The 15,825-nt window shown below is 36.1% G+C and overlaps 1 protein-coding gene across 3 annotated transcripts in view; it reads right to left on the reverse strand.

Moving 5' to 3' along the window:
• CROT (carnitine O-octanoyltransferase) overlaps window positions 1-15,825 on the reverse strand; it is a 48,672-nt gene that overhangs the window by 31,997 nt on the left and 850 nt on the right. For all 3 annotated transcript variants that reach the window (XM_006925725.3, XM_015599793.2, XM_015599792.2), the window contains exons 2-6: window positions 15,696-15,784; window positions 12,364-12,500; window positions 7,653-7,777; window positions 6,115-6,296; window positions 5,818-5,942 (exon numbers count right to left, since the gene is read on the reverse strand). In XM_006925725.3, the coding sequence (XP_006925787.1) occupies window positions 5,818-5,942; window positions 6,115-6,296; window positions 7,653-7,777; window positions 12,364-12,478 (547 nt within the window). In that variant the 5' untranslated portion in view covers window positions 12,479-12,500; window positions 15,696-15,784. The remainder of the gene's footprint in view (window positions 1-5,817; window positions 5,943-6,114; window positions 6,297-7,652; window positions 7,778-12,363; window positions 12,501-15,695; window positions 15,785-15,825) is intronic.

Here is a 15,825-nt window from a genome sequence, read left to right on the forward strand (position 1 = left end):
AAGAAAAGAAGAAAAAGAAAAATTAGAGAAGACATATATTGCCACTGGAAATAAATTTACTGTTTGATATTATGTACAAGAAACTGTGCTAAATGCTTTACACACATCATCTCATGAAATCTATTCATCAACTATGAAGGGCCGTCCCCTGATAGCACTATTTTTTCCCTTACATCCCATTTCCTCAAGTCCTAGGAGTTGAGGTATGTATTTTATTTGTACCTCATGGCTACTCCCAACCCATTTCCCCTTCAAAAACTTCCATATCCTTTTACATTTACCATTACTACCTTTTACCGATGTCATCTACTGACCACACCCTATCCAAAATCTAAGGCTGGAAAAGAAAAAAGAAAGTAAGTCCGATGCCAAAATAATAAATGATTGGGAGAAGGGTGAAACCTCCAAATGAGCCCAAGAGGGGATATGTGAGCAGAGGACTCAGTGAAGTGAAAGAGCGAACCATGGAAATACCTGCAGGAAGAGGAAACAGCAAGCACAAAAGCATTCGGACAAAAAAGAGCTGGTTTGCTTAAAGGAAAACAAGGCAGTGCAGATGCAGCAGACAGACAAAAGAGTAGAATGGTAGGAGTCAGGCATATTGGCCTTAGAAAAGGCTTTCAGTTTTAAGTGTAATGGGAAGAAAGCCAGTGGAGCATTTTAAGCAGAAGAGTAATAATGCAATCTAATACTTTAAAAAGGTCATTCCAGCTGCTATATGAAGAAGAGATTATAAGAGAGAATATACAGCAAGATCAGTTAGGAATTATCTGAAGTGATCCAGGTGAGAATGATCTAAGAGGTGGCTTTGACTGGGGTGTGACACTTGAAGGCAACAAGAGGTCATTTTTTTTTCTTTAAGAGGGAGATATTACCTATTGGAACAAACTGGTAAAAGAGGAAAAACTGGTAATGCAGCACAGTGAGAGAGGATAATCCAGAAGCAAGGTCTTTGAATTGGCAAGAGGAGGAAGGGCCCAGTGCACCACACAGAAGGGTTGTCCTAAGGAGTCAGAACAGTTCATCCATTTTTAAAAGGGGAAGGCAAAATATATGACAGTGGAATAACGTATTGCAAGGGGGTTGGAGAATGGGCAAATACTTAAATGAGCAGGTTTTCTATGACTTCTGTAACAAATTCCCACTAATTCAGTGGTAAATTACCACTAACAACACAAATTTATAATCTTATAGGTCTGTGGATCAGAAGTCCAAAATGTGTCTTACTGGGCAAAAATGAAGGTGTCAGCAGATCTGTGTTCATTCTGGAGGCTCTAGGGGAAAATTTGTCTTCTTCGATTTTCTAGCTTCTAGAGGCTGCCCACATTCCTGGGCTCACGGCCCCCTTCCTCCATATTTGAAGCCATCAAAGGGGAATCACGACTTTTTCATGCTGCCATCTCTTTGGTTCTCTCTTCTGCCTCTTTCTTCCACTTATAAGAACTCTTTTGATTACTTTGGGCCTACCTGAATAATCCAGGATAATTTCCTCATCTCAAGGTCAATGTATTAGCAACTGTAATTTCATCTGCAACCTTAATACCCCTTTACCATGTAACCTAACACATTCAGCAGATTCCAAGGATTAGAACAGACATCCTGGGGGTAGAGGGAAGGGACATATTCTGCCTACCAGATAGACGTAAATTTGGGGATGGAAAGACTGCTTTATATTTGTTGAGAACAGAAAAAAGTTCTTGAGCTGAGAATAAGAAAAAAAAACAAACCACGAAACGGTCTTTTCTGGAAATGAGAATAACCTGTCAAAAGAATATGGCAAGACAGTGCTATGGGTCCACTTGAGTTTTAACTGAGAAAAATAAGTGAGGTTTTGTGGTTTTCCCTGGCCAAGTAAGTTACTGGAATAGGTATCTTTTTATGTGGAGGCAGAACAGAAGACTGAAATTTAAATAGTGTTAAGGTGGGGGTGTGGTGGGGAGGAAGCAGATGGGCAGAAAATACAATATATATGCAAGGGAGTGGTTACAGTGAAGGACCACAGAAAGAAGTGACGATTGGGGGGTAGGGGAGGGAGGGATAAAACCATGAAGAACTGTAGGGTAACTGAACTGTAAGTCACAAAGTGGTCAGAGAAACAGCTGAGGTGGACTACTAAGCGAGTTGTGAAGAGAAGATGGATATTAAACTGAGATGTTTATATCCGCAATGTTAGAGGTGATGAAGTTTTTTATAATGACAAGGTTTAAGGCATGACCATGATAGTGGGTGGCTTTGAGTGAGAGAATGGAGATAAAGATTCCCAGAGGAAGAAAGTGAAGAAAAGAAGAGGCCATGGATCATCTATGACTGGAAGTTCAAGTCATTGAGAATGATGTGGCTAAAGTATGATGGAAAGACAGTGAAACTGGTGTTAAAACAATGAAGAAGAATGATCAAAAGGAAAGACACTGGAACAATAACAAGCAGTGGTGATATAACTTGGTAGCATTTTTTCCCCAAGAGCTCAAACTGTAAGGAAGAAGGAAAATTGGAAAGGGCAGTGGGAAATAAAAAGGACATCAAGATCTCCTACGTGCCTTCTAGTAACAAAGTGTAAGAGAAAAAAAAAATCCCCACTTGAGGTGGTTATTGGGAAAGTAGTAAGCTCAAAGGATAATGAGGTTTCAGTAACAATATCTTTCAGAAGAAAACAGGAACTTTCAGAGAAAAGGTTGAGAAAATAATAAATTTTGCCGACCGTGAGCTCCAGAAAGTACAGCAAAGGGGTTTGAAGAAAGGGTTGGGAGTGAGTCACAGTAGTAGGGAACCCAGATCAAATCAGCCTATGCACAAATCCATGAATCCAGATGACAAGAGATGACATGGGAAGTCCGAACTTCTTGGGAAAAATGAGGTAAACAGATGAAAGGCATGACTAAATTAGTCTTAATGCTTTTTGAGGTGATAAGTTAAAAAAAAAAAAAACAAACACCTCGTTCTCACTATTGTCTCCTTATTGAGACTAGTTTCTTAGCCACAGCAACTTACATGCAGTTCCCCGTCCTCGACACACATAATTTCTTCAACTTTCTCCTTATTCAGGATAGATTCCAGGGTCCAGCATTATAATTTCCCTTTGCAAAAACCCTTAAATCATTCACACCCTCTTCCTCTGCACCTGCTCCTGACTGTTGCTGAAGAAAAAACCGTAACATCCCATCTAGCCTAACTTTAAATTCATAAACACACATTCCAAATGGGTACTCAACACTGTTCGGCCACCCTACATTTCCACAGCATGTTTGCTTTTCCCACTTTCCAAAATGACTATTTCAAACCTTCTACTTTCTCCTTAACTCTTCCACCATAGCTAATGACCTCGGTTCTTATTTCACCAAGAAAAATACAAAGAATACACAGGACCTCCTTAACTTCCTACAACAAAATTGGCCAATCTGTCGGCAACCAGACACACACCTTTTGCATTCCTTCTCATCCTTGCTCCTGTCAAAGACCAATCCCTCCACCATGTCTGCTCTTGACCCTCTCAGCTCTTATCTTCTCAATGACTTTAGTTCCTTACCCATTCTCCTTCAAGACTACTTTTCCTTTTCTCCTGTCATTCCTATGATATAATATAATCCATCCTTTTTTAAAAAAATTTTTTTTTTTTAAATCTACTGCAGAACAAAAGTTTTTCACAAGTATTATTCCCAGATGTTGTAACCACTTCTGTTTGCTTTTATCTCCTCCAGTAGAGCTCCTTTCCTCAACTTCCACTAAGGCTGCTCTTGTCAAGGGCAGCTTCTATCTACAGCATGTTGACAAATCCAGTGGTCACTTTTAACTTTTTACTTATTTGACCTCTCTGAAGCATTACATAACATACTACGTTCTCTTGGCTTCTAGGGGGTCAGCGCCCTTGTTTTCATCCTACCTTGGTCTCTTTTGCTGGTTCCTCCTCCTCTAATCACCAAATACTGTATTTGATGGTAATAAAAATCAGTACTGGTTCCCAAATCATCTTCATCTATATGTGTTCCAAAAGTAACCTTAACTATTCTTACAGCTTTAAAAACAATTTCTAGGCCTGCTAACGATGACTCCTAAATCTTTACCTGCAGTCCCGAATTCTTCCCAAACTCCAAATTTTGTACCTGTCTACTTATCATTCTCATTTAAATGTCTAAAATGCTTCTTAAACTTAACATAGTCTAAGAGACCTCTTGATTTTCCTCCCTAAATATCTCCTCCTAAGTTTTCCCACCTCATGAACCAACAACACAATTGTCTACCCTGTTAGCTATTCATGCCAAATATCTTGAAGCCATCTCTAATTCATTTTTCTCTTAAAGCTCACAACCAATCTATGAGTAATTCATAATACACGAATGTATAACAGCTAACAACAACAACAAAAAGCTAATTCTGCTAAGCCCAAATCCAAATATATCCAAAATCTAATAACTTTTCACCACCTCCATGTTACCACTCTAATACAAGTCATTATTATGGCTCAATTGGACACTAAAACAAAACAACAAACCAAACCAAACAAAAGCAAAAATAAAAAGCCAAAAAACTGTGCTGGATCATTTTACCATTTAGATCCTCAGAGAGGCCTTTCCTTGACTATCTAATCTAAAACAGCCACCCAGTTACTCATGTTATTTGAATTCTCTATATTGTATTTGTCACTAACTTTGATATTTTTTCATGTTTACTCATTACCTCAGCATTATTCCTATCTACACCTATTACACAGCCGTAAGTTCAAGAATACACTAACCATGAAAGCTTAAATCAAGAGATACATTATTAAATTAATAAATCCCCATTTACATACTGTAATTTAAAGGAGTTACCTCATCTAAGGACATGCCAACTACATGATAAATACTGAATTCGAAATCAGGTCTAGATATTAGTTCTTAATTGATGTGCATATAGTCCCTCTTTGCTACTGCTATTCACATACCACTTTTCTCCTGTTCATCTTTTCCACTCATATATGAGCATTACACTCTTTGCTATAAATTACCAGGTTCCTTAATCCTTTCTTTTAATTCTTTCACTTTCGGTATCAAAGTAAACATGTGTGGGCTTGAGAACATTATTTATTTCACACATCTGAAAAGGTTTACAAAGAGGAGTTGGGTGCTACATGACAACAATCTCATACCCCTCACTACAAGCAAAGTTAGCTATAGAAATTTTACTTTTAAATAAAATTTTATGTAAAAAGCATTCATAATTATATTCTATAGTAATTATGATTTATTAAATTTACAGAAAGATAAAATTTCTGAAGTAATGAAACGAGCAGTTACTACAAAATAATTTTCCATTTCAAGATATGCAAGGACGCCTACCAGAAAATGCCATTAAACTGACACGAAAAACAAAACTTTGATGGGTCATTCTGAACTCAAGTGCCTTCAAGAAGATTGATATTAGGCTCTCACCTCATACAAGCGGGGGAAAAAGCATATATAAGCAAACACTCAAAAAGAGAATTCAAATAAGAAGGAATGAAAGTAGAAAATAGAAGGCTCCAATCATATGCTCTAGATTTCCTGATACTCTGATTCATAATCCTATTCTTTAACTAAAATTCAAATTTTCAAATGATGCGACATAAACATTAGGTTTGTATAAAACCATATAAGACGCAGTTTAGAAAATCCATTCCCCTAAATCAAATCCAATTAATCAGAATGCCTGAAAGACAGGTTCATAGAAAGCTTTTGATTAGTCAAAATCCAATAAGAAATATCTTCAGAATAGTCTGTTCCACAGTCTCAGAGTAGAAACTACAGCAAAACTACCCAAATCCCAGTGACTTTACCAAAGAAAGTATCTGCACTTTCTACTTACCAGTCCTAAAATAACTCACAACTGAATCTCTAGTAATCCCTGGAACTTTGCAGGTGGAAAACAGCATTCGGAATTGATTCATATCTAGAGGAATATTCCCAACTTTATCAACAGGCAATTTTTCTCTATTAATAAAAAGACAAACAAAAAAGTATTCTGATCAAGAAGTAATTTTATAACATAAACTACAGTCACAACTGTAGTATTCATCCCCATATAATTAAGCTTCTCAATTTTTTGCCACCTGAGACTTAGTAATAAAATCTCTTATTACTAAATTCACATAAGTATTCTTACTTTCTTAACAGCTGCCAGAAGCTCAAGTTATACCAAAGACTTATACTTCCTCTTTCCAATTGAGTGCCTTCCTTTGGAGGCCAGTAGTGTTCCATGTGGGACGCAGGACCCGCAAAGTTGACATTCAGTTGTGATGGTATACGAACATCCAGGTAGGCAACATTCAGCCACCACTCTTCCAGCTAAAATAAAGAACATCAGTCTAAAGGTACTGATAATACATGAATGTGTAACAGCTAACAACGACAACAAAAAAGCTACTGTATATTCTTTTTAATTCTCTCTTTTCTTTCCTTTGTAACTATAGAATCTTAAATACTATTCAGTTTAACTGCATTATCAGAAACATAAAACAGGAAAGCACCTTCAGACAGATCACACTGAAGTCACAAGTACCCAATAAAGTACTCAGGTGTGTTTTCTCAAAGTGCCCGAGATACAACAGATATACAATAAATCCTCACTTAATTAAAACAATTATTAAGGGATTTACAATTTTCCTTTTCCAGGCAAAAACTAAAATACTAAATCAGGAATGTAAAAATTTTTCAGTAGGCTTAAAACTATGGGTTTTTCAAAGACACTGCTTTCTATGTTCCTCTTTCACAATGTGCACTTGAATTTCATACATAAGCAGATCTCATCAAATTACCTGGAGTTCTTTTTGAAGAAACTGACATTATAATCAGTCGTTCAGAAAAAGATATAAATGAAAAGGATAGAGGCAGAACAACTTCTTTACCTTTACTCTAATTTAGTTAAAATCACTCAAGACTCAAGACTGAGAAGAAATTTGTTAGCATAAAACTTTATTATTCCATATAGGTATCAATGGCTGATGAAAAGATCAGCTTGCTTTTTATTTCTAAAACTAAAAGATAGTTACAATCATTATTTCTAGACTAAAGTAATGATTTTTAATTATAAAAACCCATCCTCTGGTTCATACTACAGAAGAAATTTAGCTGAAGAAGCCAAAGAAGATTCTTTGTGGATACTGAATCCTTAATAATTATTATACCAACATTTCCTCAATATAACTGAAACACAGAATACTCATAACCATTCTCCATTCCAATTTTGTAAAAGCCCTCTTTCTCGTAGGTACTGTTTTTTTTTTCCCTACGTACTGTTCAAATATTTGTTGGCCACCGATGTGACATGTTTATTTTAGTAGTATTTTAGGGTTTTTTAGGCTATGATTACCTGGACAAAATGTTTTTCTCAAGCATGAGAACCGGCAGCAGAACCTCATGGAAATTCAATGTGATACTGAATCATTCCAGAGATGATGAATCACAATCACTGTTCCCAGGAAATCTGCATTTTAATGTTTCCCATATGATAAAAAAAGAAGCCCACCCACAACACTCAAAACTCCCAGAGTTAAGTGATCCATTAATTCTTTTGGATGATGATTATGACAACAATGACTGCAAGGATTTTTACAGAAATAGTTTAAAAATGAAAGCTATATACATTTTTCTTTTTTTATTCTTTAAGCATCATCAATTTTCTAAGTATAATAACATAAATACCCAATTTCTTTTTCCTTTTGCCCTTTCAAGTAATTTCTGGTGCAATTTTTTTCCAATTCCATTTTGAAATTTTTGGACAATTTCTTCAGTTTTCTTATATTCTTCTTCATTTGCAAATGGCTTTACTATAAAGAAAAAATATGCATTAAAGTACTTAGACATGAAGTACTACAAATTCACCTCAATTATTACACAACTCTTAACCCAGTTATATAAAGCAATTATGTATCAATTCTCACAGCAGTCCAATAAATTAGAATTTACAACATAAAAAGAGCTAAAAAGCAACAATACAAAATACTGTAAAAAATAAAACTGAAATTATGCAATCAAATAACCATATTCTTAAAAATTCTTTTAAAATCATTCTTGATGATGAGAGTTAAAATGACAAAGACAGGACTACTGTGTAGCTATTAGTGCAATAGAAAAGTCCCATTTAGCCATGAATAAGAGAAATTAAAACTTCTTTCCACTAATGTTCAAGCAGAGGCTTGAACATTCTGTATATAAATGCAATATGTATGTAAATGTAAATGTAAAGTTTGCTCACTGCAGTTTTGGGTGTCTTGTGGTAAACAATGGTTTCCTTCAGGAAAAAATAAAAATATAAATAAATAAGTAAGTAAGTAAATAAATAAATAAATAAAATAAGGAAAAAGGATACAGGATTCCTAGTCTATCAAAGCCAGTGCTCTGAAAATTAAGCTACCAATGGAAGTAAATTTTAGAAATCTAGGGACATTTACATTTTCCTTTTTTATTTTCCCTCTTCAAAGTATTATATTAAAGTCAATTTAAATATCTGTATTCATAAAGAGTGCAAGTGAATAATTAAAAAGAGTGCATAATCAGTGAATTTTTTTAAAGATACCAGAACTCCCAGATGAAAGTAGATGAGGAAAGAGAAAAAGAATTTCAAAAATTGGAGTGTTTCCATTTAAAAAAGTAAACGAAATACATACATTTACCTCTACTACTTCTAGAAACTCACTAAAATGAAAGTAATTAAAAATGCATAATCCTTAAAGACAAAGAAAATGAAAAAAGAGGGGACAGCAGACAACTTAAGCTAACATTTTACAAATTAGAAAACACAAGAGAAAATGGCAATTGACTTTGTAAAATGGAGAAACTATCTAAAGCCTGGAGAGCAGAAGGTAGTAAGAGATAGAGTTAGCTGCAAACCAAGAAGCAAGTCAATTCCTGCGGTATAATCCCAGAAATATTCAAGAATTCAAGACACATGGACTTCCAAAGGCAGCAGAAAGAGGCTAAAAACGGGAGGAGTGTTTGAAAGTCTTTAGAAGCAACAGACAACTACTCCATCCACACTTGCCCCTTAGATCTCCTTTCCCACTCCATAAAGCCAGACAACTTCCACCTGATGCCAGTAGAAAGTGAAGGTTTACTCTCAGGAGATGAACTTTACAAGCAGAATATTTGGATTCTAGCCCATATTAAAAAAAGAGAGATTACAATGAAAGTGTACACCTAAAACAATGCCTCTTCCAGTCTCCTTCCCCTAACTAAGTTCCCAAAAGACTAGCGGTCAGGCTTATGTCTTCTAAACAAATAATGAGAGGATTCTTCTTTAGGGAAACTGATCGGTCCAAGAGAAAAAGAGTACTGGTATTTGGGCATGCTCTAACTAGACTGCTAGTTCTCTGCCCAATTACCCCACAAGGCTCATTGTAAGGCCCACTAGTCGCCAAGCTCTGGCCACGCACACAGGGATCTCAATCAGCTTTTTAGGATCTGACTCAAATATGAATGTCCAAGGAGTGCCAAATTTTTAAGGACGGCCTGTCACATGAGAGCCAGAGAGCAGAACAAAGGATTGGTGATATCAAACAGTAAATAAGACCGAAAAGAGAAAGGCACTAATAATGAACATACAGCCCAATCTTCAAGAAAGGAGATACCAAGGAATGTAGTAACTATAAGACCATCATTCTAATTTTCCACACAAGGAAAGGGATGCTCAAGGTGATGCAACAAAGATTTCTACATTATGTGGAGCAAGAAACGTCAGGTGTTGAAGCTGAAGTCAGAAAAGGAAGAAGTACTTGAAACCTAATTACAAGCATTCATTAGATACTGCAGTGCTCCAAAGAATTTCAAAGGAAGGTTAGTCTATGTTTTATAGACGACAGTAAAGCCTTTGACTACATCATTCATGAAAAGCTACTGGTTTCTCTGAAATAAATGGGCATGCCTCAGCATTTGACTGTCCTGATGTGTAACCTGCTTTGTGGACAGGAAGCCACTGTCAAGACAGAATATGGAGAGACAAGATGGTATCCTATAGACAAAGGTGTCAGACAAGGATACATTTTATCTCCCTATTTATTTAACCTGTACACAGAACTTATCATATGAAAAACTGGGCTACACACAGAGGAAGGAGGATTAAAAACTGGTGGAAGAAATATCAATAACTTATGATATGCAGAGTGACATCTTCTTACTGGCAGAAAGTTGCAATGATCTCTCACAACTTCTAATGAAAGTGAAAGAAGAATGTGCCATAGCAGGACTGCATTTGAACATTAAAAAGACAAAAATCGTAACTACTAAAGAATACACAATTTTAACACATAATGAAGACATCAAAAGTGTTGAAGATTTTGCTTACTTTGATTCAGTCATCAATTCAAATAGACTGCAGCCAGAAAATCAAGAAAAGTCTGAGACTTAGAAAGGCAGCAAGGGAAGAATTAGGAAAGATTACCAAGAGCAAAGATGTGTTATTAGAGACCAAGGCCAAGATTATCTACATTCTCATACTTACAATAACTATGTACAATGGCAAAAGCTGTGCAGTGAAAAAGGCTGATAGGAAAGAAACTGAAACATGGTGTTGGAGGAGAGCTCTATGGATACCCTGGACCACCAGAAAGACTAACAAGTGGGTCCTACAGCAAGTTAAGCCCAAAATATCACTGGAGGCAAAAAGGACAAAATTGAAGGTGTCCTACCTCAGGCATATCATGAGAAGCCAGGGTTCTTTGGAAAAGACAATAATGTTAAGTAGAATAGAAGAGAGCAGGAAAAAAGGAAGACCAAGCATGAGGTGGACTGACTCCACAAAAGAAGCCAAAAGCATGAGTCTACAGGAGCTGAGCAGGGCTGTTGAGGACAGGACGTTGTTGACCTCACTCATTCATAGTGTTGCCAGGAGTCAGAGCCAACTCAACAGAAATTAACACACTAATAAAGAAAGGGAAACATTTGTAAATTAAAAGCTTATCTCAGAAGGACCTGGATCTAAGTAATAGGAGTTCCAAAAAGACAGAACAAAGAAGGGAGGAAAAAAGTATCAAAGAACCAGTATTTTTAAATTTTCGTAGAACTGAAGAATACGACATTTTAAACTAAAAGAACTCACTGGGTGTTCAGAGGAATAAATGAAAATAGCTACACACTAAAAGACATCATGGAGAAATTCACAATGGTCGGGATAAAGAAAAATGTTGCCAAACACATCCATAGAGTAAAAAACAACAGGTCACATGTAAAGGACTAAACATCAGAACAGCATCAGACTTCTCAAGAAGAACAAATAGTGCCTTCAAAACTCTTAAGAAATATCATTTCCAACCCATAATTCTATACTCAGCCAAACAATCAAGTATGAAGGCAGAATAAATACATTTTTAGGTCTTACATTCTTTTCTTTCTGGATACCCTTTCTCAAGTGGCTACTGAAGATTTATTCCCAAATATGGAAAGAGGAAGAGGAAAAAAGAGGAAGAGAGAATCCAGGAACCAGGGAATCCAACATAGAAGAGAGATGTGAAGGGAATTGTCAGGATGATGGCTAAAGGAAAACCCCAGGGTAAGAGCTGTCCTGTTGGTTCGAGAAAAATGAATGCTGACTGGAGCAAGAGAGTAGAGAGCCCCCAGAGAGATGCCTCCAAAAAGAAATGAAACTGAGTGAATATCTTATATATTTAAATACCGTCAGGAATTTTCAGTGTATTGAAGTGTTTGAGACTGAATTAGTTATGAATTCAAGGCAAACTAAGCAAATGAAAAATGAAGGGAAAAAAATGCATCAAAAAGGTAAATAAAATGCTGAATGGTTCTCTTGTGAACAACTGCAAAACCATAAACCCTAATGGTAAGGTAAATTAATTCAGATAAAAACTGATTTAAATCAGGGGGAACTCTAAATTAAATCAAGTAAACACTAATTTAATTCCAAATGGTGATTTGTACAACTATATTTATAGAATGAGAGGGAAAATATGGGTATGTTGGATTGCATATATGTTGGCGGGGAGGTTAGGGGGGGTGTAAGTGAGCTAAATCCACAAATATTTAGGAACTAATTTATAATATCAATAACTAAAAAAAAAAAAAAATCTAAGAAATAATAGCACAAGAAGTTTAAATACTTTAAACCTGGAGATAAACAACATAAGAAACTGATAAAATATTTGAAAATGCTTGCTTGGGTGAGTGAGATTTGCAGGGGTAGGGGGAAGAGGCAGAGAACTACTACTTTTTACAATAAGCCTAACAGTAATATCTGGTTTTTTAAACTATGGAAAAATTAACACGAGAGAAAGAAATTTTTAGATATTTTAAGGATACTTAATCATGAGCCTAGAGGAAAAAAGGAATTAAATTCTCATCAACTTCTAATAATTTCATAGTTTTCTAAATTGATAACAATAGTTATACTAAAAGATTACAAATGTACCTGATTCAAGGTATTTCTTTAATGATTCTTCAAGTGAAGGAACAGGCAGTGATGGAAGAGAGTCCTGGTACTGAAATGTTCGTTCTTCTACTGACTTAGCCAATTGATTCTCCATGATGTAATCACAACAGGAAAAACTAAAGAAAAAAGACAGCCCTCACAACTTCAATCTCATATTCTTATATATGCTAGTTACAATTCATTAAATCAATATTTAGGGGCTACACTATATTCAGGACTTAGTCCGGGTCCTTAATAAATTTCTAAACTTGTCAGAAAGAAAACCAATTTAAAACCTGTAGACTCTGAGGAGAAGCAGGGTTTGCCACCCCAAAATATGCTTTTGTGATATTATTTTAAACTAGTTATTTTTTAAGAAACAAAAGATTCAGGAAAAACCTGTGACCTTCCCTTTAACTGCCTAAAATAATTTAGATAAAGGACCTGTACCAGGAAGTTATCATAGATAACTATAATTTAACATGAACTGAGTGTGACAGACAGGAAGGAATCTAGTAAGGCATTTGATCAAAGACCTCTCCATGTCTTATTAAAGATGGCCCAGCAAATATTTACCAAACATTTGCTTTTCCATCTCCATGTGAATTGCCTTCTTTCCCTCTAAAGTCCCAAACTACAACCCCCACTTCTCCTTTGTTCAAGATGGCATATAAACCTTACCTGCCAGATTTGTCCTCAAATCTCATATTCTTACAAAACCTCTGTACGTACAAATGTAATAAATTTGGTTATTTTCTCCTGTTAATCTGTCTCATGTCAATTTGATTATTAGACCAACCAGAATTTAGAAGAGCAGAAGGAAAATTTTTCCTCCCCCGCAACTCAAAGTACTAGAAGTCAAGGAGTGATCAGTTGCTAGTATAATTAACATTTATTGAGCACCTATTATTTGCCAAGTACTGCAGTAGGTATTAAGAAAATGTGTTATCTGCCTAATCTTCATATTATTTCATAAAGGTGGCATTCGCCATCATTTTACATATGAAGAAACCAATACTCAGTGAGATTTAGTTTTGTGTAAGATCGAACCAACAACTCAAACCCAGATCTGTCTGACACAATCTTCCCTCTATACCAAGGCTATGTGATACTGAGGGAGGGAACCTGCAGTAGGTCTAAATGGGTAGGCAGAATTCAGATGTGTAGAAAAGAATGATGGGTTGAGAAAGAGAACCTTGAAGAGGAAAGTTTGAAGGTATGGAGACATTCAACTGCAGATACAATATATTACAAAACACATAAAATCACATGACAAGTTGCTGTAACCTAATTGTGATGGTGTGAAGCCCACACAGAATGGTTTGAAATATCCCAAAGCAATCTTGAACACTTTCCACAATGTATTAATTTTCACCAGAGAACTCAAATTAACCCAAAATGTGAATAAGGTGTACAAGTGCTAAATGAAAAATGATTTCTCAAAAAAAACCCTTTATAAATTATATTAAAATAACAATTAAGAAATCAAGGAACATTGATATTGTATAAGAATTTCCTGTCCTTTCAAATACTACCTTTTAAAACGAATAGCAGTCAAAATATTCCACTCATAGGTTACAGAATAAAGCATCATCAAAAACAAGGGTGTGACAGACACTGTTTTCAGCCAATATTATTTTCCTTCTTCTCTCTTGACAGAATCCTGAGTTTTAGTGGGGTATACAGCTATATCTTTCTTACCTTCCCTTGGAGCTCAGTACAGCTGTGATGTATGTGTTACTTCCTCGTCGTGCCTCTATGAAAGATCACATTATGTTCTCCCTGTGCTTTCTTTCCCTCTCACTTCCTAGCAGGTAGTGCCAACTAGATGAGCACCCTGGACCCAATTATGGAAGCCGTGTACGAGCCTACTTTGGAGATATTGCTGGTTTGGTTCCAGACCACCACAATGAAGCAAGTATCACAATAAATTGAATCGTAACCTTTTTGCCAGTGGAGGGTCTGACCTTCAATTTGTAAAAAATGCAAAATCTGTAAAGCGTAATAAAGTGCAATAAAATGAGGGATGCCTGTATTCAGGTTGTCAGAATCTCCCTATTAGCCCTAGACTGCTCCCTCTACATATAGGGGGAAAAAACCTTTCATCTTATCACATCATTGTATTTTGGGTTTTCTTTGTCAGGGTAGAAGAGCTTAGCCTACACTATTAATATAAAGACATAATCGAAAAATAAGGTGCAACAAAGATCTCATAGCTCCTCAGCTTCTTCTTATCTAATGACTTTGGCTGCACTTCACTTTAAACCTAACTGAACTGTAGATCTGGGTTCAAATGCCAACTTCACCACTTTCTAGCCATGTGCCCCTGAGCAACTAACTTTAACTGAATTTCCTTATCTGTAGAGAAGATAATCATATAATCAGATAGGATTTTTAAAAATGCCTGCAAAAGCACATTATAAAAAAAAAATCTAGTTGAGACAACCATAATTTCTATGAACAGCTCCCATGACTCCACCTCCTCTAATCCCCAGAACCTGATATGAGATTACTTCCATGATTGTGTTTTGTGTTATTATACACAGCACAACTGACCTTAAAATAGTGAGATTATCCAAGTGGGCATAATCTAATCACTTGAGCCTTCTCCAGCTGGTGACAGAATAGTCAGGGACATTAAATGCATAAAAGAGAATGGAGGTGCTGTCTGGCTCTGAAGAGCAGGTGGTCCTATGGAACTGAGAAAGACCCCAACTGACAGCCAGTAAGGAAATGGGGCCCTCCATCCTACCACGGCATGGAAATGAATTGTGCCAACAACGTCAATAAGCCTGGAGGTAGAATCTTCCCTAGAGTCTCCAGAAAACAGCCCAGAACTACAGAAACCTTTATTTCAGCTTTTTGAGATGCTAATCAGAGTACCCAGCTAAACCTACCCGGACTACTGATCTGTGAAGTGATAAATTTGTGGGTTTTTACCTGTTAAGTTTGTGATAAATTGTTATGGCAGCAAGAGGAAACTGATACACATATATAGGAAAGAGAAGTTATTATCGTTGTACCTCCCTGCCGTTTAACAGACTCTACAAAACTGAAGCCAGGTTTACCAATTCAATATCTACTGTAGTCTTAACTAAGAGTTACATATTAAAAATAGAAATTATCAAATTCTTTCATGAAGAATTATTTGTTTTGAATTCTCAATCATAAAGATTAAATGAAGTACAATTCCAAAAGAATACATATATGCGTTAAGAAAATGACGACGCCAGGTTTAATTATAGTGGGTTTCCTGGAAGCAGTAAACTCAGAGTGCAAAAGAGAATCAGGAACAGTAAATTAAAAAAAAAAAAAAATGATTGTTAACATACCAGTCCCAAGATGAATTGTTTAGGACTCCCGGGAGCCTGTTGCAACAATTCTGTTTTGAGATCACAGGGGTTCTGAACTAGGCTGCTGACTGTGGAAAGGAAGAAACAAGCTTAAAAATTGCCAAGGGGC

This window comes from Pteropus alecto, unplaced genomic scaffold, assembly GCF_000325575.1.
Source record: "Pteropus alecto unplaced genomic scaffold, ASM32557v1 scaffold69, whole genome shotgun sequence".
NCBI lineage: Eukaryota > Metazoa > Chordata > Mammalia > Chiroptera > Pteropodidae > Pteropus > Pteropus alecto.